This window comes from Salvelinus fontinalis, chromosome 18, assembly GCF_029448725.1.
Source record: "Salvelinus fontinalis isolate EN_2023a chromosome 18, ASM2944872v1, whole genome shotgun sequence".
Lineage (NCBI taxonomy): Eukaryota > Metazoa > Chordata > Actinopteri > Salmoniformes > Salmonidae > Salvelinus > Salvelinus fontinalis.
The window spans coordinates 48,426,880-48,454,553 of NC_074682.1; the positions used below are offsets into that span (position 1 = coordinate 48,426,880).

The 27,674-nt window shown below is 44.0% G+C and overlaps 1 protein-coding gene across 12 annotated transcripts in view; it reads right to left on the reverse strand.

Moving 5' to 3' along the window:
* LOC129815684 (potassium voltage-gated channel subfamily KQT member 2-like) overlaps positions 1-27,674 on the reverse strand; it is a 77,721-nt gene that overhangs the window by 32,770 nt on the left and 17,277 nt on the right. For all 12 annotated transcript variants that reach the window (XM_055869699.1, XM_055869693.1, XM_055869697.1 and 9 more), the window contains exons 2-5: positions 11,873-11,963; positions 11,361-11,487; positions 9,639-9,814; positions 5,840-5,965 (exon numbers count right to left, since the gene is read on the reverse strand). In XM_055869699.1, coding sequence (XP_055725674.1) covers positions 5,840-5,965; positions 9,639-9,814; positions 11,361-11,487; positions 11,873-11,963 — 520 coding nt within the window. The remainder of the gene's footprint in view (positions 1-5,839; positions 5,966-9,638; positions 9,815-11,360; positions 11,488-11,872; positions 11,964-27,674) is intronic.

The window sequence follows — 27,674 nt, forward strand, 5'->3', positions numbered from 1 at the left end:
CATACATTCTCCTATTAGTAACCCGCTGAGTGTTTGTTTTGTGGGGACATACATTCTCCTATCTGCAACCGCTGAGTGTTTTGTGGGGACATACATTCTCCTATCAGCAACCTGCTGAGTGTTTTGTGGGGACATACATTCTCCTATCAGCAACCGCTGAGTGTTTTGTGGGGACATACATTCTCCTATTAGTAACCCGCTGAGTGTTTTGTGGGGACATACATTCTCCTATCAGCAACCGCTGAGTGTTTTGTGGGGACATACATTCTCCTATCTGCAACCGCTGAGTGTTTTGTGACATACATTCTCCTATTAGTAACCTGCTGAGTGTTTTGTGGGGACATACATTCTCCTATCTGCAACCGCTGAGTGTTTTGTGGGGACATACATTCTCCTATCAGCAACCGCTGAGTGTTTTGTGGGGACATACATTCTCCTATTAGTAACCCGCTGAGTGTTTTGTGGGGACATACATTCTCCTATCAGCAACCTGCTGAGTGTTTTGTGGGGACATACATTCTCCTATTAGTAACCCGCTGAGTGTTTTGTGGGGACATACATTCTCCTATTAGTAACCCGCTGAGTGTTTTGTGGGGACATACATTCTCCTATCAGCAACCTGCTGAGTGTTTTGTGGGGACATACATTCTCCTATCAGCAACCTGCTGAGTGTTTTGTGGCGACATACATTCTCCTATCAGCAACTTGCTGAGTGTTTTGTGGGGACATACATTCTCCTATCAGCAACCGCTGAGTGTTTTGTGGGGACATACATTCTCCTATCAGCAACCGCTGAGTGTTTTGTGGGGACATACATTCTCCTATCAGCAACCTGCTGAGTTTTTTGTGGGGACATACATTCTCCTGTTAGTAACCCGCTGAGTGTTTTGTGGGGACATACATTCTCCTATCAGCAACCGTGAGTTTTTTGTGGGGACATACATTCCCCTGTCAGCAACCGCTGAGTGTTTTGTGGGGACATACATTCTCCTATCAGCAACCGCTGAGTGTTTTTTGGGGACATACATTCTCCTATCTGCAACCGCTGAGTGTTTTGTGTGGACATACATTCTCCTATCTGCAACCGCTGAGTGTTTTGTGGGGACATACATTCTCCTATTAGTAACCCGCTGAGTGTTTTGTGGGGACATACATTCTCCTATTAGTAACCCGCTGAGTGTTTTGTGGGGACATACATTCTCCTATCTGCAACCGCTGAGTGTTTTGTGGGGACATACGTTCTCCTATCTGCAACCGCTGAGTGTTTTGTGAGGACATACATTCTCCTATCAGCAACCGCTGAGGGTTTTGTGGGGACATACATTCTCCTATCTGCAACCGCTGAGTGTTTTGTGGGGACATACATTCTCCTATCTGCAACCACTGAGTGTTTTGTGGGGACATACATTCTCCTATTAGCAACCCGCTGAGTGTTTTGTGGGGACATACATTCTCCTATCTGCAACCTGCTGAGTGTTTTGTGGGGACATACATTCTCCTATCAGCAACCTGCTGAGTGTTTTGTGGGGACATACATTCTCCTATTAGCAACCTGCTGAGTGTTTTGTGGGGACATACATTCTCCTATCAGCAACCGCTGAGTGTTTTGTGGGGACATACATTCTCCTATCTGCAACCGCTGAGTGTTTTGTGGGGACATACATTCTCCTATCTGCAACCGCTGAGTGTTTTGTGGGGACATACATTCTCCTATCTGCAACCGCTGAGTGTTTTGTGGGGACATACATTCTCCTATCAGCAACCGCTGAGTGTTTTGTGGGGACATACATTCTCCTATCAGCAACCGCTGAGTGTTTTGTGGGGACATACATTCTCCTATCAGCAACCGCTGAGTGTTTTGTGGGGACATACATTCTCCTATCAGCAACCGCTGAGTGTTTTGTGGGGACATACATTCTCCTATCTGCAACCGCTGAGTGTTTTGTGGGGACATACATTTTCCTATCTGCAACCGCTGAGTGTTTTGTGGGGACATACATTCTCCTATCAGCAACCTGCTGAGTGTTTTGTGGGGACATACATTCTCCTATCAGCAACCGCTGAGTGTTTTGTGGGGACATACATTCTCCTATTAGTAACCCGCTGAGTGTTTGTTTTGTGGGGACATACATTCTCCTATCTGCAACCGCTGAGTGTTTTGTGGGGACATACATTCTCCTATCAGCAACCTGCTGAGTGTTTTGTGGGGACATACATTCTCCTATCAGCAACCGCTGAGTGTTTTGTGGGGACATACATTCTCCTATTAGTAACCCGCTGAGTGTTATGTGGGGACATACATTCTCCTATCAGCAACCGCTGAGTGTTTTGTGGGGACATACATTCTCCTATCTGCAACCGCTGAGTGTTTTGTGACATACATTCTCCTATTAGTAACCTGCTGAGTGTTTTGTGGGGACATACATTCTCCTATCTGCAACCGCTGAGTGTTTTGTGGGGACATACATTCTCCTATCAGCAACCGCTGAGTGTTTTGTGGGGACATACATTCTCCTATTAGTAACCCGCTGAGTGTTTTGTGGGGACATACATTCTCCTATCAGCAACCTGCTGAGTGTTTTGTGGGGACATACATTCTCCTATTAGTAACCCGCTGAGTGTTTTGTGGGGACATACATTCTCCTATTAGTAACCCGCTGAGTGTTTTGTGGGGACATACATTCTCCTATCAGCAACCTGCTGAGTGTTTTGTGGGGACATACATTCTCCTATCAGCAACCTGCTGAGTGTTTTGTGGCGACATACATTCTCCTATCAGCAACTTGCTGAGTGTTTTGTGGGGACATACATTCTCCTATCAGCAACCGCTGAGTGTTTTGTGGGGACATACATTCTCCTATCAGCAACCGCTGAGTGTTTTGTGGGGACATACATTCTCCTATCAGCAACCTGCTGAGTTTTTTGTGGGGACATACATTCTCCTGTTAGTAACCCGCTGAGTGTTTTGTGGGGACATACATTCTCCTATCAGCAACCGTGAGTTTTTTGTGGGGACATACATTCCCCTGTCAGCAACCGCTGAGTGTTTTGTGGGGACATACATTCTCCTATCAGCAACCGCTGAGTGTTTTTTGGGGACATACATTCTCCTATCTGCAACCGCTGAGTGTTTTGTGTGGACATACATTCTCCTATCTGCAACCGCTGAGTGTTTTGTGGGGACATACATTCTCCTATCTGCAACCGCTGAGTGTTTTGTTGGGACATACATTCTTCTATCTGCAACCGCTGAGTGTTTTGTGGGGACATACTTTCTCCTATCTGCAACCGCTGAGTGTTTTTTGGGGACATACATTCTCCTATCTGCAACCGCTGAGTGTTTTGTGTGGACATACATTCTCCTATCTGCAACCGCTGAGTGTTTTGTGGGGACATACATTCTCCTATTAGTAACCCGCTGAGTGTTTTGTGGGGACATACATTCTCCTATTAGTAACCCGCTGAGTGTTTTGTGGGGACATACATTCTCCTATCTGCAACCGCTGAGTGTTTTGTGGGGACATACGTTCTCCTATCTGCAACCGCTGAGTGTTTTGTGAGGACATACATTCTCCTATCAGCAACCGCTGAGGGTTTTGTGGGGACATACATTCTCCTATCTGCAACCGCTGAGTGTTTTGTGGGGACATACATTCTCCTATCTGCAACCACTGAGTGTTTTGTGGGGACATACATTCTCCTATTAGCAACCCGCTGAGTGTTTTGTGGGGACATACATTCTCCTATCTGCAACCTGCTGAGTGTTTTGTGGGGACATACATTCTCCTATCAGCAACCTGCTGAGTGTTTTGTGGGGACATACATTCTCCTATTAGCAACCTGCTGAGTGTTTTGTGGGGACATACATTCTCCTATCAGCAACCGCTGAGTGTTTTGTGGGGACATACATTCTCCTATCTGCAACCGCTGAGTGTTTTGTGGGGACATACATTCTCCTATCTGCAACCGCTGAGTGTTTTGTGGGGACATACATTCTCCTATCTGCAACCGCTGAGTGTTTTGTGGGGACATACATTCTCCTATCAGCAACCGCTGAGTGTTTTGTGGGGACATACATTCTCCTATCAGCAACCGCTGAGTGTTTTGTGGGGACATACATTCTCCTATCAGCAACCGCTGAGTGTTTTGTGGGGACATACATTCTCCTATCAGCAACCGCTGAGTGTTTTGTGGGGACATACATTCTCCTATCTGCAACCGCTGAGTGTTTTGTGGGGACATACATTTTCCTATCTGCAACCGCTGAGTGTTTTGTGGGGACATACATTCTCCTATCAGCAACCTGCTGAGTGTTTTGTGGGGACATACATTCTCCTATCAGCAACCGCTGAGTGTTTTGTGGGGACATACATTCTCCTATTAGTAACCCGCTGAGTGTTTGTTTTGTGGGGACATACATTCTCCTATCTGCAACCGCTGAGTGTTTTGTGGGGACAAACATTCTCCTATCAGCAACCTGCTGAGTGTTTTGTGGGGACATACATTCTCCTATCAGCAACCGCTGAGTGTTTTGTGGGGACATACATTCTCCTATTAGTAACCCGCTGAGTGTTATGTGGGGACATACATTCTCCTATCAGCAACCGCTGAGTGTTTTGTGGGGACATACATTCTCCTATCTGCAACCGCTGAGTGTTTTGTGACATACATTCTCCTATTAGTAACCTGCTGAGTGTTTTGTGGGGACATACATTCTCCTATCTGCAACCGCTGAGTGTTTTGTGGGGACATACATTCTCCTATCAGCAACCGCTGAGTGTTTTGTGGGGACATACATTCTCCTATTAGTAACCCGCTGAGTGTTTTGTGGGGACATACATTCTCCTATCAGCAACCTGCTGAGTGTTTTGTGGGGACATACATTCTCCTATTAGTAACCCGCTGAGTGTTTTGTGGGGACATACATTCTCCTATTAGTAACCCGCTGAGTGTTTTGTGGGGACATACATTCTCCTATCAGCAACCTGCTGAGTGTTTTGTGGGGACATACATTCTCCTATCAGCAACCTGCTGAGTGTTTTGTGGCGACATACATTCTCCTATCAGCAACTTGCTGAGTGTTTTGTGGGGACATACATTCTCCTATCAGCAACCGCTGAGTGTTTTGTGGGGACATACATTCTCCTATCAGCAACCGCTGAGTGTTTTGTGGGGACATACATTCTCCTATCAGCAACCTGCTGAGTTTTTTGTGGGGACATACATTCTCCTGTTAGTAACCCGCTGAGTGTTTTGTGGGGACATACATTCTCCTATCAGCAACCGTGAGTTTTTTGTGGGGACATACATTCCCCTGTCAGCAACCGCTGAGTGTTTTGTGGGGACATACATTCTCCTATCAGCAACCGCTGAGTGTTTTTTGGGGACATACATTCTCCTATCTGCAACCGCTGAGTGTTTTGTGTGGACATACATTCTCCTATCTGCAACCGCTGAGTGTTTTGTGGGGACATACATTCTCCTATCTGCAACCGCTGAGTGTTTTGTTGGGACATACATTCTTCTATCTGCAACCGCTGAGTGTTTTGTGGGGACATACTTTCTCCTATCTGCAACCGCTGAGTGTTATGTGGGGACATACATTCTCCTATTAGCAACCTCCTGAGTGTTTTGTGGGGACATACATTCTCCTATTAGCAACCTGCTGAGTGTTTTGTGGGGACATACATTCTCCTATCTGCAACCGCTGAGTGTTTTGTGGGGACATACATTCCCCTATCAGTAACCTGCTGAGTGTTTTGTGGGGACATACATTCTCCTATCAGCAACCGCTAGGTGGGGTTTGAAAGGACATGTGGAACCAGACTGAGTGACTTACCAGGCCCCACCACAGTGCGTCTGCGTAGGTCTCAAACTGGTCGTTGTCCTCCTTTTCTGCCAGGTAGACCAGGAAAGACGCCAGGATGAGGCAGAGGAAGCCGATGTACCACGCCGTGATCAGCTCCTGCAAAAAGTCAAAGATCAAAGTGTCAGAAAGAAATGAAAACAATGCAGCTACTGCATATTGATTTCAAGATCAGAGTATCGAAGCAAATTTACCTTTGAGAGGAAACTTGCTTTATTAAATGAATAAATGCCAGCTATTTGCATATGTATTTTATGACCAGAGTACAAATAAAAAAGTATTGCATTTATTTATTTTTACCTTTATTTAACTAGGCAAGTCTGTTAAGAACAAATTCTTATTTTACAATGACGGCCTACCGGGGATAAGTGGGTTAACTGCCTTGTTCAGGGGCAGAATGACAGATTTTTACCTTGTCAGCTCGAGGATTCAATCCAGCAACCTTTTGGTGACTGGCTCAACGCTCTAACCACTAGGCTACCTGCCACCCCAAAATTGGGCTCTCTAATGGGCAGATGCAAAAAGTATGAAACTAGAGGAGGTGAGTATGGTTACCAGTGTTAGGGAGTAGTGATCTACATGTAATTCAACTAGTCATTTAAATACATTTTGCAGTAGCTTGGTGGTAGTTGAACTAAATTCAAATCTTGGTAGTGTTTTCAGTAGTTACTTACTTTATCATGAAGTGGTGTACTACTGGAACTACACACTACTTTTGTTTACAAGAAATTAAATATGGTTAGGCAATAATTGCCTATTGCCTTGTAGCCTATGACATTTCAGATTGAGATATGATAATTCTTCACCAAGTAGTTTGGATGTAGTAAACTACTTTTCCAAAGTAACTTTAGGTAACTCAACTATTACTGAACAAAAATATAAAAGCAACATGTCAATGATTTTACAGAGTTACAGTTCATTTAAGGAAATCAGTCAATTTAAATAAATTAATTAAGCCCTAATCTATTGATTTCACATTACTGGGCAGCGACGCCATGGGTGGGCCTGGGAGGGCTATATTTCTTTTTCACCACAAAAGGGCTATATTACAGACAGAAATATTCCGGATAGCTGGTCTCAGATGATCCCGCAGGTGAAGAAGCTGAATGTGAAGGTCCTGGGCTGGCGTGGTTACACGTGGTCTGCAGTTGTGAGGCCGATTGGACGTACTGCCAAATGCATATTATCTACCATACAGTGCCTTCTGAAAGTATTCAGACCCCTTGACTTGTTCCACATTTTGTTAGGTTGCAGCCTTATTCTAAAATTGATTCAATCGTTTTTTCTTCTTCATCAATCTACACACAATACCACATAATGACTAAGTGAAAACAGGTTTTTAGAAATGTTTGCTAATTTATATTTAAAAAAAACTTATATATCACATCTACATAAGTATTCAGGCCCTTTACTCAGTACCCTGTTGAAGCACCTTTGGCAGCGATTACAGCCTCGAGTCTTCTTGGGTATGACGCTACAAGCTCCCATTCTTCTCTGCAGATCCTCTCAAGCTCTGTCAGGTTGGACAGGGAGCGTTGCTGCACAGATATTTTCAGGTCTCAACGGAGATGTTAGATGGGGTTGAAGTCCTGTTGGAAGGTGAACCTTCATCCCAGTCAAAGGTCATGTGCGCTCTGGTGCAGGTTTTCATCGAGGATCTCTCAGTTCTTTGCTCGGTTCATCTTTGCCTCAATCCTGACTAGTCTCCCAGTCTCTGCCACTGAAAAACATCCCCACAGCATGATGCTGCCACCACCATGCTTCACTGTAGGGATGGTGCTATTTTTCTTCCATACGTGACTCTTGGCATTCCGGCCAAAGGTTTCGATCTTGGTTTCATCGTAACAGGGAATCTTGTTTCTCATGGTCTGAGAGTCTTTGGGTGCCTTTTGGCAAACTCCAAGTGGGCTGTCGTGTGCCTTTTACAGAGGAGTGGCTTCCGTCTGGTCACTCTACCATAAAGGCCTGAATGGTGGAGTGCTGCAGAGATGGTTGTCCTTCTGGAAGGTTTTCCTATCTCTACACATGAACTCTAGAGTTCTGTTAGAGTGACCATTGGGTTCTTGGTCACATCCCTGACCAAGGCCCTTCTCCCCCGATTGCTCAGTTTGGCCGGGCAGCCAGTTCTAGGAAGTCTTGGTATTTCCAAACTTCTTCCATTCAAGAATGATGGAGGCCACTGTGTTCTTGGGGACCTTCAATGCTGCAGACAGTTTTTGGTACCCTTCCTCAGATCTGTACCTCGCCACAATCCTGTCTCGGAGCTCTGTTTTCACTTTGTCATTATGGGGTATTGTGTGTAGATATTTATTTATTTAATCAATTTTAGAAGAAGGCTGTAATATAACTAAATGTGGAAAAAAGGCAAGGGGTCTGAATACTTTCCGAAGGCACTGTATGCATTTAGTGTAAATAGAGCACCAACACATTTTTACATTTACATTTGACATTTTAGTCATTTAACAGACACTCTTATCCAGAGCAACTTACTATGACTAATATTTTATTTTTATTTTTTATTTAACCTTTATTTAACTGGGCAAGTCAGTGAAGAACAAATTCTTATTCACAATGACGGCCTACCAAAAGGCATTTCCTGCGGGGACGGGGGCCTGGGATAAAAAAACTATAATAAAAATACCATTTAAATATAGCACAAAAAGATGGTGGTTGTCCCACCTAGATATCTTAAGATGAATGCACTGACTGCAAGTCAAATGTCCCTAAATATAGTCGCTTTCAGAAAAGTCAGTCAAGTGGAGTTAGAACCTCTTGCCTGAAAGAATTCTGTTCAATCCCAAGGCTCCGTTAAATATCAACATGCAGGAGAAAAACACTTCCTTTATCAGTGTTAATATATTGCAACACGACAAGGCTGCACATCTATCTAGCTGTTCCATCTCACAGGCAGGCAGAAGACCGGTAACGGTGTGTGCGAGCCAAATCCAATAAGAGTCGATAGTCCATGGCCGCTTTGGCCTCTGCACTGTCAGACTCAGGACCTGATCCATTTTGCCCTGACATACTTCTCTACCAGGAGATCTCATTAGACACTCCACCGCCCTCTGCTCTTCCTCTCCCTGGCTCTCTATGGGGACTGTGTTGCTATGCATCACTGGGTGACACTTAAGGAGCCACTCTGGGAACCACTGGGAGACACTCTTATTCCCCATTGAGAGTGCTCCATTTATCAGACCAAATGTGTGTTCCAAATGGAACCCTATTTCCTATATAGTGCACTACTTTTGACCAGAGCTCTATGGGCCCTGGTCAAAAGTAGTGCATTACATAGAGCATGGGGTGCAATTTGGGACGCAGACCAAGCTTCAGGAGCCTTTGATCAATTGGAGGGTACATCTAGTTAGTTAAAGTGGGTACGAGATCGGTCACAGCACGCCCTGTGGAGAGCTTGATGATGAGTTGTTTTCTGTACTGTGGGTGTATTAGATCAATCTGAGAGCTGTAATGTAACGTCCCCAGAAGTTGTTATTCAGCAGATGATTGTTTATTAAGTCGCCTGTCAATCAATCTGGTTAGAGGGTGGGGACAGTGTTAATGTCATACGGCTGGCTGTGTGATCAATGAACTTAGATCGATACATTTGACATGTGCTATCAGTTGACTTGACTTGACGTCTGTGGAAGCTCAAATCTAGATATTGAATTTATAGAAACATGCTGCAATGCGGGCAAGGAGCCAGATTGGGGTGGCGAGGTACAAGCATCAGATCAATCAATCACACACACTCCATCCAGCCCTGGTCTTTGATTACCTTGCTGTGAGCGTAGACGACAGATCCCAGGAGTTTCCAGGTGCCTCCACGGCGGTCCATCCGGATCATGCGCAGGATCTGCAGGAACCTCAAACTCCGGATGGCCGACGTAGCAAAGACGTTCCCCTGGGTTCCCGCCGCCAGCACAGAGATGGATGCAATCAGCACCATGACGTCTGGGAAAGACGGACATTTATCAGACATTTTCAAAAATATTCAAAAAGTATATAGTATTTAATTCCACACATTTATTTTATTTTTGTTCACGTACTGGATGTATATTTGTATGCGATATGTTTAAAAATATTTATATCACAGGACATACAAAATAATCAACATTAAGATTATATAAACTACATGGACAATAAATGGACAACAGAGTTGAATTCAGAATTCAGTTGTGAGGAAATCAAGGATCTCTATCTTCAAGAGAGACAGTTGAATACACAACCTGACCCCATGTTCCCCTGAAAACATCACTTCTCTACAGTTTATTGCGGGGTTCCCCAACTGTGGAATTTGGAGGTAATTTAGGTAATTACCAGAAAATATATGGCAATCTATCGTAACTTTGGTAACTTATACTTGACTAACAATTTTTTATTTATTTATATAAAGTATAAAAAAAATGTATATCTGTGTCCATGAGTTTTTAGTAGAGAGAACATATGGTCTAATTAATGAAAAATCATCTAATCAACAATGGTATTATTTTCAATTCAGTTAAATAAAGGTTAAATAAAAAAGACTCTGCAACTCTTCCAACTATTGACTTTTTTCACAACTGCCACCAGTTTGACGCCAAAACATGGACAACAAATACATATTGACAAAGTAAAATAAATAAAGGTAAATCATATTTTTTAAATAAATGCTATTCACTAAGTTGATGGTTTATATTTAAGATGTTTTACAGATTTATCATTCGATATATATTTTTTATCATATTTCATTATTTTCTATATTTTACATGTGATAAGGCCACACAGAGGGCCAGAGATAATCTAAAGTACCTGAAAGGGCAACTAGATGTCTTGTGATAGATTACAATAAAATCCTTGAAAGATACACAAATTCTGGTAGTTTACTAGTAAACTTGGAAAGTTTACAGTAATATACCTTCCCTGACCATCCGCTCAAGAAAAAAATTGTCCCGTGGCTGAATCTAGTTGATGATCCCTGGTTTATTGGGCACAAGTCACAGGAGGTTGGTGGCACCTTAATTGAGGAGAACGGGCTTGTGGTAATGGCTGGAGTGGAATCAGTGGAATGGTATCAAACACATGGTTTCCATGTGTTTGATTTCATTCCATGAGCTCCGTTCCAGACATTATTATGAGCCGTCCTCCCCTCAGCAGCCTGAGTTCAAGTACTGTAGGTTGCTGATGGATAAAAGTTGTTAGATGGGTGCTACCCATAGGTACTGTTTGGAAGGATTTGATGAAGCACCACCAACTACAGCCAGCAGCCACCTCGATAATACATGGTGGCCACTTTGTGCCAGAACAATCACTACAAATCTGTTTTGGGGGCGGAGGGGAAGGAAGAAGTATGGGTATATTCGGCCTAAATTGAGCAGAAGATAAAACAGTCCATGGAAGGAATGAACCAAATGCAGGCCACTTAGGTGACTGCTGCCGGACAGTTGTATCTCACTGATGACAGAGACCAGGCACGCAGTGACACAGAGAAGACCACAGGGGCAGTCGCGGTCGAACTCACCGATCACGCAGAAGGGCTTGCGGGCGAATTTCAGACGGCCCCTCCATCCTCTGTATCTGCAGCAGCATCCGGCGGCCCATATCCTCACTATGTACTCCACGCCGAACACCACGATGGTGACTATTTCCTGTTAAGGGACAAAGGCTTCCTGTTACATCACAGAGGCATTCATAACACACATAATGCTGATATTATCATAATGGTTTTGCAAAGATAATATGGATATATTGTGAAAGTTTGGTACCCCAAAACTAAGGAAATTAGAAGAAAATTATTCATATAGTATGTGTATATAGTCAGAACTGAGAGAGACAATTAGCAACTACTTTCTTACAGTGTGAATTGGTTATATTATGAACAGCCAGCACATGCCGTGTTTCTCCAGACTTAAAGCGTTATTCCAACACTTTTCAACCTCATATTCATTATCTCCAGCACAAAACCATTGTCTACATATGTGCAAATGGCATGCTACTGATACACGTCATGTAAGTGTGAACCAAAGTGCCTACCAGTATATACAAGGCATCTTCGGAACTCTTCTCATACTCCTTAATGGTGGAAAATACAGAGAGGACCAGACAGGAGAAGACCAGCACAAAACTGTGGATAACAAGATAAGAGATAACATGTTCAATTATAAACAGTTTCCTTCTCCACCGATAATCACTATAAGTACCCCCATATATTGCAGGCAAGACAATCGATCTGCAAGTAATTCCAATTTCACACACAGAGGTCTGCTGGGGTTTCAGTGGCTCCTTCACAAATTCAATTGATTAATCTGTAATTGCTAAGGTCCACTGACTGTATCCCTCCCAAGCCATAAAGAGACATATGAGATTTTGCAGGCCATGCAGGAAATTAATCTGACTGTGGAGCTGCTTAGGAACCCAAGAGGGTTTCAGTCCAATATACTGTATCAGAGCTGGGGAGAAGTGGAAAAGGAAACTTCTTAACAGATCTGTCCGATTTTTCACTCTTTGGTCAAATCAAATCAAATTTTATTGGTCACATACTGTACACATGGTTAGCAGATGTTAATGCGAGTGTAGCAAAATGCTTGGTTACACAGGTTGAAATGGTGCGTATTAGGCCTTGATGTTATAGTAGACAGCGATGTTATAGTAGACAGATATGTTATAGTAGACAGAGATGTTACAGTAGACAGAGATGTTATAGTAGACAGATATGTTACAGTAGACAGAGATGTTACAGTAGACAGAGATGTTATAGTAGACAGAGATGTTATAGTAGACAGATATGTTAAAGTAGACAGAGATGTTATAGTAGACAGATATGTTATAGTAGACAGAGATGTTACAGTAGACAGAGATGTTACAGTAGACAGAGATGTTATAGTAGACAGAGATGTTATAGTAGACAGAGATGTTATAGTAGACAGATATGTTATAGTAGACAGATATGTTATAGTAGACAGAGATGTTACAGTAGACAGAGATATTATAGTAGACAGAGATGTTACAGTAGACAGAGATATTATAGTAGACAGAGATATTATAGTAGACAGATATGTTATAGTAGACAGAGATGTTACAGTAGACAGAGATATTATAGTAGACAGAGATGTTATAGTAGACAGAGATGTTATAGTAGACAGATATGTTATAGTAGACAGAGATGTTACAGTAGACAGAGATATTATAGTAGACAGAGATGTTATAGTAGACAGAGATGTTACAGTAGACAGAGATGTTACAGTAGACAGAGATGTTATAGTAGACAGCGATGATATAGTAGACAGCGATGTTATAGTAGACAGAGATGTTATAGTAGACAGAGATGTTATAGTAGACAGAGATGTTATAGTAGATAGAAATGTTATAGCAGACAGAGATGTTACATTAGACAGATGTTGTAGTAGATAGAGACATTATAGTAGACAGATGTTATAGTAGACAGATGTTACAGTAGAACAGAGATGTTACAGTGGACAGATGTTATAGTAGACAGAAGTGTTATAGCAGACAGAGGTGCGAAGGTTGGAGTTGCAGCGAGGGGGAGATGAGGAAATTCTAGAACAGGAAGTGAGATAACAGGAAAAGGCGAAAGAAAATGTGATTTTTTTATTGAAGACAGTATTGCTATTTCCAGAGTACTTGTCACGCCCTGACCATAGTTTGCTTTGTATGCTTGTATGTTTTGTTTAGTCAGGGTGTGATCTGTGTGGGCATTCTATGTTGTATGTCTAGTTTGTCTGTTTCTGTGTTTGGCCTGATATGGTTCTCAATCAGAGGCAGGTGATAGTCGTTGTCTCTGATTGGGAACCATATTTAGGTAGCCTGTTTTGTCATTGTGGGCTGTGGGTTATTGTCTATGTTAGTTGCTTGTGTCTGCACTTGTTGATCTATAGCGTCACGTTCGTTTTGTTGTTTTGTAAGTTTTTCCAGTGTTCTTCGTTAATAAATAGAAGAATGAATTCACATCACGCTGCGCCTTGGTCTCCTCCATTCAACAAACGTGACATTACTACAACACAGCATTGTGGTGTCTCCCTAAGGAAAGAGGTCTTCTGACTTCAAATCCAATCACATTTTATTGGTCACATACACATGTTTAGCAGATGTTATTGCGGGTGTAGCAAAATGCTTGCGTTTTTAGCTCCAACAGTGCAGTAATATCTAACAAGTAAAATCTATCAATTTCATAACAATACACACAATACACACAAATTAAAAGAATGGAATTAAGAATATATAAATATTTGGACGAGCAATGTCGGAGCGGCATAGACTAAAATACAGTAGAATAGAATACAGTATATACATATGAGATGAGTATTGCAAAATATGTAAACATTATTAAAATGACTAGTGTTCCATTGTTAAAGTGGCCAGTGATTTCAAGTATATGTATATAGAGCAGCAGTCTCTAGGGTGCTAGTGATGGCTATTTAACAGTCTGATGGCATTGAGATAGAAGCTGTTTTTCAGTCTCTCGGTCCCAGCTTTGATGCACCTGTACTGACCTCGCCTTCTGGATGATAGTGGAGTGAACAGGCAGTGGATCGGGTGGTTGTTGTCCTTCAGGATCTTTTTGGACTTCCTGTGACATCGGGTGCTGTAGGTGTCCTGGAAGGCAGGTAGTTTGCCCCCGGTGATGCGTTAGGCAGACCGCACCACCCTCTGGAGAGCCCTGCGGTTGCGGGCGGTACAGTTGTCGTACTAGGCGGTGATACAGCCCGACAGGATGCTCTCAATTGTGCATCTGGAAAGGTTTGGGAGGGTTTTAGGTGTCAACCACATTTCTTCAGCCTCCTGAGGTTGAAGAGGCGCTGTTGCGCCTTCTTCACCACACTGTCTGTGTGGGTGGACCATTTCAGTTTGTCAGTGATGTGTACGTCGAGGGATAGGGGGGTGCTCCCTCTGCTCTTTTCTGAGTCAATGAGACTTTGTGGTTAAACAAAGGTTCAATAAAATAAAAAAAGATAGTTAAAGATAGTTCACAATGAGACTTCGTGGTTAAACAAAGGTTCAATAAAATAAAAAAAGATAGTTAAAGATAGTTCACAAAATCAAAGTTTGTCAGATGTTTTCAAACCTCAAAATTTGAAAAATGTCAAGACGCCTCCGTGCTCAGACCATCTGTTGTGTAGTTCTAAGTAAATCCAAAATTAATGGCAAAGATATGCAGCAACTAATTTAAGCATTTTAAATTGACTATCCAATTAATGACATGAAACTGTGAACAGATGGTGTGGGATGCGGACTCATCTCAATATTAGAGCACTTTGCTGTTTCTCGCCTAAGAATGTCTCATGGCTTGATTTTGTCTGACAGTCTAGGGACTTATTTAAAGTGATAGTCTAAACATAAACATTTCTCACTTTGAATATACCACATGCTTATTAAACCAAAATGGATCCAAAACCAAGGCCACCACCCCATTTTCCTTGACTGCATTCGCACTGCAGTCGCACTGATAGTGATATGCGTTGTTTTATCCTCTTACCGGTTTCGGTCAATGAACTGATTGTAAGTGGCCATGGAAGAAAGCATCCGCTAAATGACTCCATTATACACTACCGGTCCAAACTTTTAGAACCATTTCTTATTCAATTTTTATTTTGTATTTTTTACTATTTTCTACATTGTAGAACAACTATGAAATAACACACATGGAATCATGTAGTAACCAAAAAAGTGTTAAACAAATCAAAATATATTTAATATTTGAGATTCTTCAAGTAGCCACCCTTTGCCTTTGTCACGACTTCCGCCGAAGTCGGGTCCTCTCCTTGTTCGGGCAGCGCTCGGCGGTCGGCGTCGCCGGTCTTCTAGCCATTATCGAACAACTTTTAATTTTCCATGTGTTTTGTCTTGTTTTCCCTCACACATGGTTTCAATTCCCTCAATCTTTTGTTGAGTATTTAACCCTCTGTTCCCCCCATGTCTTTGTGTGGGATTGTTTATTGTAAGTGCTTGTGCACGTGTTGATTGGTGCGCGACGGGTTTTTGTACCCAAATGTCTTGTTATTTTTTATGCCGTGGGTTTTGCTATTAAACTGCTCCGGCTATTACCAAGTTCTGCTCTCCTGCGTCTGACTTCCCTGCCACGACTACGCACACCTTACAGCCTTGATGACATTTTTGCACACTCTTGGCATTCTCTCAACCAGCTTAACCTAGAAGGCTTTTCCAACAGTCTTGAAGGAGTTCCCACATATGCTGAGCACTTGTTGCCAGCTTTTCCTTCACTCTGCGGTCCAACTCATCCCAAACCATCTCAATTGGGTTGAGGTCAGGGATTCCGGAGGCCAAGTCATCTGATGCAGCACTCTCCTTCTTGGTAAAATAGCCCTTACACAGCCTGGAGGTGTGTTGGGTCATTGTCCTGTTGAAAAACAAATGATAGTCCCACTAAGCCCAAACCAGATGGGATGGTGTATCGCTGTAGAATGCTGTGGTAGCCATGAAGTGTACCTTGAATTCTAAATAAATCACAGACAGTGTCATCAGTAAAGCACCCCCACACGATCACTCCTCCATGCTTCACGGTGGGAACCACACAAGCGGAGATCATCTGTTCACCCACACCGCGTCTCACAAAGACACGGCGATTGGAATCAAAAATCTCCAATTTGGACTCATGAGACAAAAGGACAGATTTCCACCAGTCTAATGTCCATTGCTCGTGTTTCTTGGACAAGCAAGTCTCTTATTATTATTGGTGTCCTTTAGTAGTGGTTTCTTTGCAGCAATTCAACCATGAAGACCTGCTTCCTGCAGTCTCCTCTGAACAGTTGATGTTGAGATGTGTCTGTTACTTGAACTCTTTATTTGGCCTGCAATTTCTGAGGCTGGTAACTTGAATGAACGTATCCTCTGCAGCAGAGGTAACTCTGGGTCTTTCATTCCTGCGGCAGTCCTCATGAGAGCTTGTTTCATCATAGCGCTTGGTTGTTTTTGCGACTGCACTTAAAGAAACGTTCAAAGTTCTTGAAATGTTCCATATTGACTGACCGATGTCTTAAAGTAATGATGGACTGTTGTTACTCTTTGCTTATTTGAGATGTTCTTTCCATAATATGGACTTGGTCTTTTACCAAATAGGGCTATCTTCTGTATACCACCCCTACCTTGCCACAATGCAACTGATTGGCTCAAACACATTAATGAAAGAAATTCCACAAACCAACCTTTAAGAAGGCACACCTGTTAATTGAAATGCAATTGAAATGCACACCTCATGAAGCTGGTTGAGAGAATGCCAAGAGTGTGCAAAGTTGTTATCAAAGCAAAGGTTGGCTTTTGGCTTTGCCAAATCAAAAGATATTTTGATTTGTTTAACACTTTTTTGGTTATTACATGATTCCATATGTGTTATTTCATAGTGTTGATGTCTTCACTGTTATTCTACAATGTAGAAAAATAGTCAAAATAAAGAAAAACCCTTGAATGAGTAGGTGCTCTAAAACTTTTGACCGGTAGTGTACATGTAAAATGTTGTATCGTTTCAAGGACAACTGAGGGAGACATCTGCTGTCTGTTATGACTGACAATGCTTCCCCTGGCACATCAATGTGTGATGCATAACATTTCCAACAAGGGAAAATGAGTAGCGGCTCGTCACCAGGACAGTGGCTGAGTCACAAATGGCACGCTATTTCTCTTTAAAGTACATTGTTCACACTGTGGGCCTCGGTCAAAGGTAGTGCACTATGTAGGGAATAGGGTGCCATTTGTGGTGCTCTAGCACAGTGCTCTAGCACAGAGTCGCTGCAGACTCATTAGACTTCCCTACAGTTCCCTTCGACTACGTGGAAACACATGTCTAGTACGTAGATGAAACATCCCACGTCAGTGCGCTTACAGCCATTTGAAGATATAAACTGATGAATCATTGGATGAACAGTGCTGTATCAAGGATGAGAAAAGAGAGAGAGAAAAAAGTTTGTCCTACTACTTAAAACCTAGGCTATAATCCTTTTAACCTTTTATAAGCATGTATGAACCTTTACAATGTATTGTTATAGGTATTATTATATGGTATTATATTTCTGTATACCAACACTTAAACGGACTCAAAATTGATGTTTTTTAGTCATGACTTTGCTTTTGGCTAATAAACTTGGGTCAATGGAACCTGTCTAATTATAAACAGATAATGTTCTAATAACAGATAATGCAAGCATGGCTGCAGGGAGTTTCAACCATATTCCTCACACCAGTCCAATATTGAGTAATTCTATGAGGGAGAGTGTAGGAGTGCACACTTCAGGACAGGGTACAGAATAGGAATATAGCCTAAAGCTCCATAGGTTGAGCTGGAGACATACAGGATGTAAACCAAACCATGCTCCGTTTCATGTCTGGGCCTGCTCCTCTGTCCGTGCCTGCTCCTCTGTCCGGGCCTGTTCCTCTGTCTGGGCCTGTTCCTCTATCTGGGCCTGCTCCTCTGTCTTGGCCTGCTCCTCTGTCTGGGCCTGTTCCTCTGTCTGGGCCTGCTCCTCTGTCTGGGCCTGCTCCTCTGTCTGGGCCTGCTCCTCTGTCTGGGCCTGCTCCTCTGTCTGGGCCTGCTCCTCTGTCTGGGCCTGCTCCTCTATAGAGGATGAGCAGTAGGGTTGAAGGATTCCTTTTCCTTTTGTATCGCTTATCTCCCTCTTAAGGTATTAGTCAGGGTCCTAGAGAAGGGTCTCTCTCCTCTCTCCATCGCTCTCTCTCTCAGATATCACCAGGCTCTGGTCATTGATAAACCCACTCCAGGGGTCGTTTTTGCAATAGAAGGCTGCTCTTTTTCCCTCGCAGTGTCAGTAGGGTGGGCTACAGTAAGCCGTCACTCCATCTCTCCTCGGGCTCAGACAGATGCTGCCAGACAGGCTGGAAGAAATACAGCCCACTCAGCAGCAGCAATAGCAGCACAGGGAGTACAGAGAGCCAGAGGACAAGTCTGGCCTATCTCAGACCTGCAGCACAGCATCTCTGCCAGCGCTGTGGAGGATAAGGGGGGGGGGGGAGGCAAGAGAAGGGGGAGAGCGCAAGAGAGGGAGAGAGAGAAAAAGGACGACGGTAGAAAGACAGAGAAGGTGAAAATTAAAGAGATAAAGAGAGAGGGAATACAAAGAGAAGACGACTGCACTCCACACAAGCCCCCACAGCGCTCCAGCAAACAGCACGGGGGCAGCGGATCCCAAAAAAATATTCAACTCAACGCACAAATAAAATAACAGATAGCCCTGCAGTAATGTCTCACTTGGGTGTGTATGTGTTTGTCTGTCTGTGTATAGGTATGTTTGTTTTTTATTTCTCCCAGTGACACTGTCTGGAGTTAAGCAGCAATCAGCTAATGCAGCTACTATGTACTTTTATTTTGATTAACAACAACAACAACAAAAAATGTACCCCGTTTTCTCCCCAACTTCGTGGTATCCAATTGGTAGTAGTTACAGTCTTGTCTCATCACTGCAACTCCCGTACGGATTCGGGAGAGGCGAAGGTCGAGAGCCCTGCGTCCTCCGAAACTCAACCCAACCAAGCTGCACTGCTTCTTGACACAATGCCCACTTAACCTGGAAGCCAGCTGCACCAATGTGTTGGAGGAAACACCATACACCTGGTGACCTGGTCAGCGTGCATGCGCCCGGCCCGCCACAGGAGTCGCTAGTGCGCGATGGGACAAGGACCTCACTGCCGGCCAAACCCTCCCCTAAACCGGACGACGCTGGGCCAATTGTACGCTGTCCTATGGGTCTCCCGGTCGAGGCTGGCTGCGACAGAGCCTGGACTCGAATTCAGAATCTCTAGTGGCGCAGCTGGCTCTGCGACGCAGTGCCTTAGACCACCGCGCCATTCGGGAGGCAGCTACTATGTACTTTTAATGTAATCTCAACAGCACTCCAGGTCTTTAGGTTCTGCTGAAACACAGTGATAAAAGTTAGCTACATTCCCCTCAGCATACCCTGTACATCTCCGCCATGCAAATGAGTTCACGGAAAAGCGCTCTCCAGCAGGGAATACGAGGTTGAAGGTCAGCGCTCTCATCTGGGCCCAGTGACTTCGCTGAAACCTCCGATTGGATTTGAGGAGACCGAGCTAATTGATGCCACCGCCACCAACTTTTCTGTCCGAAGTGATTTTGTACATGTCAAACACAGCCCAGTTAAAAATGGAGGCCCGCTTTGAACTCAGAGAGTGTTGCTCGCTGGAACGATCGATCGGTCAGTTTTCGGCCTGTGAGCCTGGAGGAGCCTGAAGGAGCCTGAAGGAGCCTGAAGGAGCCTGAAGGAGCCTGAAGGAGCAAATTGAGAATATGATAGTGAACCATGTATTCTGATGGTCAATGACGAACATGGGAAGGATTCATGAAGCATGACAATTAAAAAACACTCCACTTCGAATCGAAGGCTACTTGTACAATAGGATTGTTTTAGAAAGTGAAGTAGTATCAAGATGGTATTGGTATACGGCACGGGAGGCTGGTGAGGGGAGGACAGGTCATAACAATGTCTGGAATGGTGTGAATGGAAAGATATCAAACACATGGAAACCATGTGTTTGATGTGTTTGATACCAATCCATTAATTATGTTCCAGCCATTACTGTGAGCCAGCCCGTCCTTCCCAATTAAGGTGCCACCAGCCACCTGTGCTATACAGGTATGTAAGTTGTAACATGTGAGTTGATGCTGTCTGGCAGTCCCTAAGCGATGACCTTGATGAGGTGCTGCGTATTTCAGGTGTGTGTGTGTGTGTGTGTGTGTGTGTGTGTGTGTGTGTGTGTGTGTGTGTGTGTGTGTGTGTGTGTGTGTGTGTGTGTGTGTGTGTGTGTGTGTGTGTGTGTGTGTGTGTGTGTGCTCTCTCCTTGACACGACCACCTCTGAGGACAGAGGCATTGATTATGGCTCATAACAAGGCTGTGGTCAATATACTGTACAGGCCTTCAACAGATGACTTGACCCCTCAGACCATATTATGTTCAAATCAACAACAAATATAGATGTCCAGGCACCTGCCTGTAAAGGGAAAACAGTATGGCCATGATTCCAAGTGACACCCTACTCCCTATGTAGTGCACTACTCACCTTATTCCCTATGTAGTACACTACTCACCCTATTCCTTATGTAGTACACTACTCACCCTATTCCATATATAGTGCACTACTCACCTTATTCCCTATGTAGTACACTACTCACCCTATTCCTTATGTAGTACACTACTCACCCTATTCCCTATGTAGTGCACTACTCACCTTATTCCCTATGTAGTGCACTACTCACCCTATTCCCTATGTAGTACACTACTCACCCTATTCCTTATGTAGTACACTACTCACCCTATTCCCTATGTAGTGCACTACTCACCTTATTCCCTATATAGTGCACTACTCACCCTATTCCCTATGTAGTACACTACTCACCCTATTCCTTATGTAGTGCACTACTCACCCTATTCCCTATGTAGTGCACTACTCACCCTATTCCCTATGTAGTGCACTACTCACCCTATTCCCTATATTATTACTATTCCCTATGTAGTACACTACTCACCCTATTCCCTATGTAGTACACTACTCACCCTATTCCTTATGTAGTACACTACTCACCCTATTCCCTATATAGTGCACTACTCACCTTATTCCCTATGTAGTACACTACTCACCCTATTCCTTATGTAGTACACTACTCACCCTATTCCCTATGTAGTGCACTACTCACCCTATTCCTTATGTAGTACACTACTCACCCTATTCCCTATATTGTGCCCTACTCACCCTATTCCCTATATAGTGCACTACTCACCCTATTCCTTATGTAGTACACTACTCACCCTATTCCCTATGTAGTGCACTACTCACCCTATTCCCTATGTAGTACACTACTCACCCTATTCCCTATGTAGTGCACTACTCACCCAATTCCCTATGTAGTGCACTACTCACCTTATTCCCTATATTATTACTATTCCCTATGTAGTACACTACTCACCTTATTCCCTATATTGTGCCCTACTCACCCTATTCCCTATGTAGTACACTACTCACCCTATTCCCTATATAGTACACTACTCACCCTATTCCCTATGTAGTAGACTACTCACCCTATTCCTTATGTAGTACACTACTCACCCTATTCCCTATATAGTGCACTACTCACCCTATATAGTGCACCACTTTTGACCAGGCCCCATACGCGCATATGACTAAGACAATGGCAGTTAAAACAAAAGAGGAACAGTTCTGAAAAGACCTCCATGAAAACGGAACCCACTGTTAGAAACAGCTGTTTCATGAAACCCAAATGGTTGTGCAAGAAATAACAGCAGTGAAATTAATATTTACTTAAATCAAATGAGAGAGGGAAAAAGTTTGAATAATATCTGAAATCCCTGCTTTATCCATTTAATTTCCTAAGCCATCTTTAAATTGGCAATCTGCAGTTCAAACAACAAAGCGGTAACCCTGCCGCTGTTTTGGTAAACATTCCCTATGTAGTACACTACTCACCTTATTCCCTATATAGTGCACTACTCACCCTATTCCTTATGTAGTACACTACTCACCCTATTCCTTATGTAGTACACTACTCACCCTATTCCCTATATAGTGCACTACTCACCTTATTCCCTATATAGTGCACTACTCACCCTATTCCTTATGTAGTACACTACTCACCCTATTCCTTATGTAGTACACTACTCACCCTATTCCCTATATAGTGCACTACTCAACCCTGGAGAAATCTAACCCCTCAAATTCATACAGAATCTTGGATGCAAGGACTGACCATCCTTGAGATTAAATGTATTGTTTTAACAATGTTTTTTTTTCTTAATCCCTCTCTGTGATAAACATGCCCATATTCAAAACTCATGCAAATACCAATTATTCAACAGTCCCTGAGCTTTCACACCTCCCTTCATCTGGAAGCGGTGGAGTGGGGATTTGAAAGATGGCTTAAAGATGTGGCTCATTCTGAAGGTAAGAGAAGCCGGCTGTTTGGATATTCCGAGCATGCTGCAGTATATCTTGGGCACGTATCCACAAACACTTCAGATGTGCTTGGCCATGGAGTGTGATAGGTGTTGGGTCGACGCTGAGGTGTGTATGTGTGCCGTGCAGGGGGACATTTCTGGAGGTTTTCTGGTTTTGACAGAGCCGTCTCTAACCTTTGAACTAACCTTTGATGTAATGTACAGGGGGCAGGCTGACACCGGTCAGCTGCTGCAGCAAGTTGCAACATTGGGTCTGTTTGTCTCCATGTACTGTGTGTTAGCACATTGCAACGTAGACACAGACACAATTATGCAAACCCAAGCAGACACTGGTACAAACTCAAATGTACGCACACACACTTAAAAATTGTGCCTGTCAAGCACTTTCAGCCAAAGGCTGTCACCTACGTAATAACTGTCAACTCGGTAATGGCGTCTGTTTTGACACACTCGTCAAACACTTGAGCACACCTTTCTCCATACAAGTGGTTAATTGGTCACGTCTAATGCAGTGGTTTTCAACCCGTGTGCCGCTGCACACTGGTGTGCCTCGAGGAACTCTCAGGTGTGCCACAAAACTTTTCCTAATCTTGATAATATTTTTAGAAACGTGGCCTGTGGAATGAACGTGGGATTTTGACTGGGGAACATCAGTGCCACTAGAAAGAATAGCAATCAGATAATACATTGAGTAGCACACATGGTGACATCTGGATTGCTGTTTCATGTCCGGTGTGCTGGAGCTGTTACATTTGTATCATTTGAGGTGCACGCATCACAAGCAAAGTAATGTGTCTAATTGGACTTTGCCTGTGAGAACCATTATCACAGGCAAGTCTGATGATGCTTATCAGTACCACAGCATCTCCCACAGAAACAAAGGGAGAATGGCTGGATCTTTACAATGCAGACAACTGTCTCTAGATCTTTCCGTTCAAATGTAGGGAATGTGGGGTGTTGAGCCAAAGGGGTAAGTTTAGCCACCCTTGTTTCTAGGAAACCATACACAAAATTAATAATTTCACCAAATATTTAGGAAGAGATCATAATTTAATGGAGTCTGTGAAGGAAGAAACCACATGGAAAAAGTGGTAAGCAAGTTAGGTAAAAAAAAAATATATTTTCACCAAGTCAAATTAATTTATTGTGTTAGAGGTTTCATGATGCTTGTATCTAAACTTAAGTAGATCATTTTAAGATTGTTCTATACATCAGTTGGGGTCTCTATAAGCTTCAATATGAGGTCCTAAACCTGGCATGAAAGTGCATCCTTGTAGCTGTGTAGGCTTATATAGTCAAAAAGTTGTTTATTTTTTTATTAGCTGTTTATTTGGATCCCCATTAGCTTTTACAGAAGCAGCAGCTACTCTTCCTGAGTCCCGGATAGACAAGGAAAGTCACACTAATTTTAAATACAATATACAAACAATGCAAGAAAAAAATTATGAAACAATACAACAATAAAATAATGTGTGTTAGAGAGTGTGTGTGTGTGTGTGTCCTCACAGTCCCTGCCGTCCATTAGTTGTTTCTTTATCTGTTTTTAAAGGTAATTTTGCTGTTTGAGAAATTGAAGACGGGAGTTCCATGCGATCATGGCTCTGTATAAAACTGCATTGCTGTGAATTCGTTTTTTTGGACTTGGGGACTGTGAAGAGACCCCTGGTGGCATGTCTTGTGGGATATGTATGGGTGCCTGAGCTGAATGTTACTTGATTATACAGACAATCTGGAATTTTCATCACAGTAATATTTTGAATAACAACTAGGAGAGAAGCAGTTCATCTCTTGTCAACTCTCAACCAGGAAGTACTGGCATGCATGTTGTTGATGTTAGTTCTGTATGTGCAGATAAGGGCAAGGCGTGCTGCTCTGTTTTGAGCCAGCTGCAGCTTTGCTCAGTCTTTCTTTGCTGCACTTGACCATATTACCGGACAGTAATCAAGATGGGACCAGACCAGAGCCTGAACAACTAGCACAGTTGATTGCTGTGTCAGAAACACAAACTTTTTAAAATATATTTTTATAAACAGACATACCCATCCCCATCTTCACAACAACTTGCCATGATAATTGACCATGAAATGTTATACCTAGGAGTTTCGCTTCTTCAACTTGCTCATTGGTCACACCCTTTACATAGAACTTCAGTGGAGGTCTAGGTCTTAGAGAATGTTTTGAACCAAATACAATGCTTTTAGTTTTAGATGTATTTAAGACCAGTTCATTATTAATCACCCATTCTGATACTGACTGTAACTCCTTATTTGGGTGCTGACACGTAGTGTGGAATAATCCGCATACACAGTCATTCTAGATTCGTGTAAGACCAGTGGCAAAAAAATTGTAAAAAATGAAGAAGAGTTACGGCCCAAGGCAACTGCCCTGAGGGATACCACACTGTACATATCTGATGTTAGAGAAGCTGTCACGAATCCCGCCGAGGATGGTGCCTCTTCCTGTTCGGGCGGGGCTCGGCGGTCGTCGTCACCGGCCTACTAGCTGCCATCGTTTCTTTCGTTTTGGTTTCTGTTAATTTGGGCTGATTGGGTGCACCTGTTTTAGTTTAGGTTGGTTGGGTAGGATATATAAGGTTAGGTAGCCCGCTGGCTGTTGTGCGGGCTTACTTACTGTTACGTTGGTGTAGGATTCTTGTAGTGGATTTTATTAGTTTCCTCGGAACAGTTTAGTCTGGTGTTATTTGGACTTTTCTGATGTGCCCGTATGTGTTAGGGCAGGATTTCCCGTGTATTGGAAAATAAATCCACGTACCTTATCTGTGCTCTCTGCGTTTGACTTCATTCCACCCAACACTCCTAGAAGCTCTGACAGAAGCCCGCACCACCTATGGAGTCAGCAGGAGCCACGACCACCCCTCTCCCAACTATGGAGGAGCGTGTCCAGCATCATACAGCTGTACTTCAGCGTATCGGATCAGCGATGGACATGATGATGGAGAGGATGGAACGATGGGAGAGGAGTGGTCTCCCGACGCCCCCTACAGCTCCCCTGCAGACGACACAACCCACTCCCACAGGGTCATCGGCTGGGACCAGCTCTTTGCGTCTCACCCCACCGAAGGAGTACGATGGAGCAGCGGCTGGTTGCCAGGGGTTTTTGCTCCAGCTTGAGCTATACCTGGCTACCGTGCGTCCGACTCCCTCGGAGGAAGAGAGGGTAAGCCTCCTTGTCTCCTGTTTATCGGGGAGAGCCCTGGACTGGGCCAACGCGGTATGGAACAGCCCAGACTCTGCTCGGGACCATTATGCAGAGTTCACCCGTCGGTTTCGGGCTGTGTTCGACCACCCACCAGAGGGCCGAGCGGCGGGTGAGCGTCTGTTCCACCTGAGACAGGAGACGAGGAGCGCCCAGGAGTTCGCTTTAGAGTTCCGGACTTTGGCTGCTGGAGCGGGGTGGAATGACAGGGCCTTAATAGATCATTACCGTTGTAGCCTTCGGGAGGACGTCCGTCGGGAGCTAGCTTGTCGGGACACCACACTATCCCTAGATGAACTGATCGACATGTCGATTCGACTGGATAACCTGCTAGCTGCCCGCGGGCGTTCAGAGGGGGTCCTGTCCATTCCACCTCCCAGCTCTCCCGCTCCAACTCCAATGGAGTTGGGAGGAGCTGCATCTAGGGGGACCGGAGGAGGTGGCTCTTCCTGCACCTACTGTGGCCGGAGAGGACACACTTCGGACCGGTGCTGGAGGAGTCCATCTGGGAGTCGGGATGGCAGGCGGAATACTCCTCGGCCACCTCAGGTGAGTAGGCACAAGACTCACCCAGAGCTCCCTGTAGGTCATATGTTTTTGGTTATTTTTTTCCCTGCGTTTTTCCCCTCTCTTCAGCATAAGGCGCTAGTCGACTCAGGCGCAGCTGGGAGTTTTATGGATCGCGGACTCGCCCGTAGGTTGGGTATTCCGGTGGTGCAGATAGACCCTCCTTTCCCTGTGCACTCCCTAGATAGCCGACCGTTAGGGTCAGGACTGGTCAGGGAGGCCACGATTCCGCTGGACATGGTAACCCAGGGGAATCATAGGGAGCAGATCAGTTTTTACCTGATTGATTCACCTGGTTTTCCAGTGGTGTTGGGGATTCCCTGGCTAGCCATTCACAATCCCCTCATTTCCTGGCGACAGGGAGCTCTTCAGGGGTGGTCAGACGAGTGTTCAGGTAGGTGTGTGGGAGTTTCCATCGGTGCCACATCGGTGGAGAGTTCAGACCAGGTTTCCACAGTGCGCATTCCCCCAGAATATGCCGATTTGGCTATCGCTTTTAGTAAGAAGGAAGCGACTAAATTACCCCCTCATCGACGGTGGGATTGCGTGATAAACCTTCAGGAGAACGCTGCACTTCCCAGGAGTCACGTGTACCCTTTGTCACAGGAGGAGACGTTGGCTATGGAGACATATGTCACGGAAGCTCTGGGACAGGGGTTCATTCGGCCCTCCATGTCACCCGCTTCCTCGAGTTTCTTTTTTGTGAGAAAAAAGGAGGGAGGACTGCGTCCGTGCATTGATTATCGAGGTCTAAATTCAATCACAGTGGGATTTAGTTATCCACTACCTCTTATCGCTACGGCGATGGAATCATTCCACGGAGCGCGTTTTTTCACAAAACTGGATCTCAGGAGCGCGTATAATCTGGTGCGTATTCGGGGAGGAGACGAGTGGAAAACAGCGTTTAGTACCACATCAGGCCACTATGAGTACCTCGTCATGCCGTATGGGTTAAAGAATGCTCCAGCCGTTTTCCAATCCTTTGTAGATGAGATTCTCAGAGACTTGCAGGGGCTGGGTGTGGTAGTATATATTGATGACATCTTGATCTATTCGGCCACACGCGCTGCTCATGTCTCCT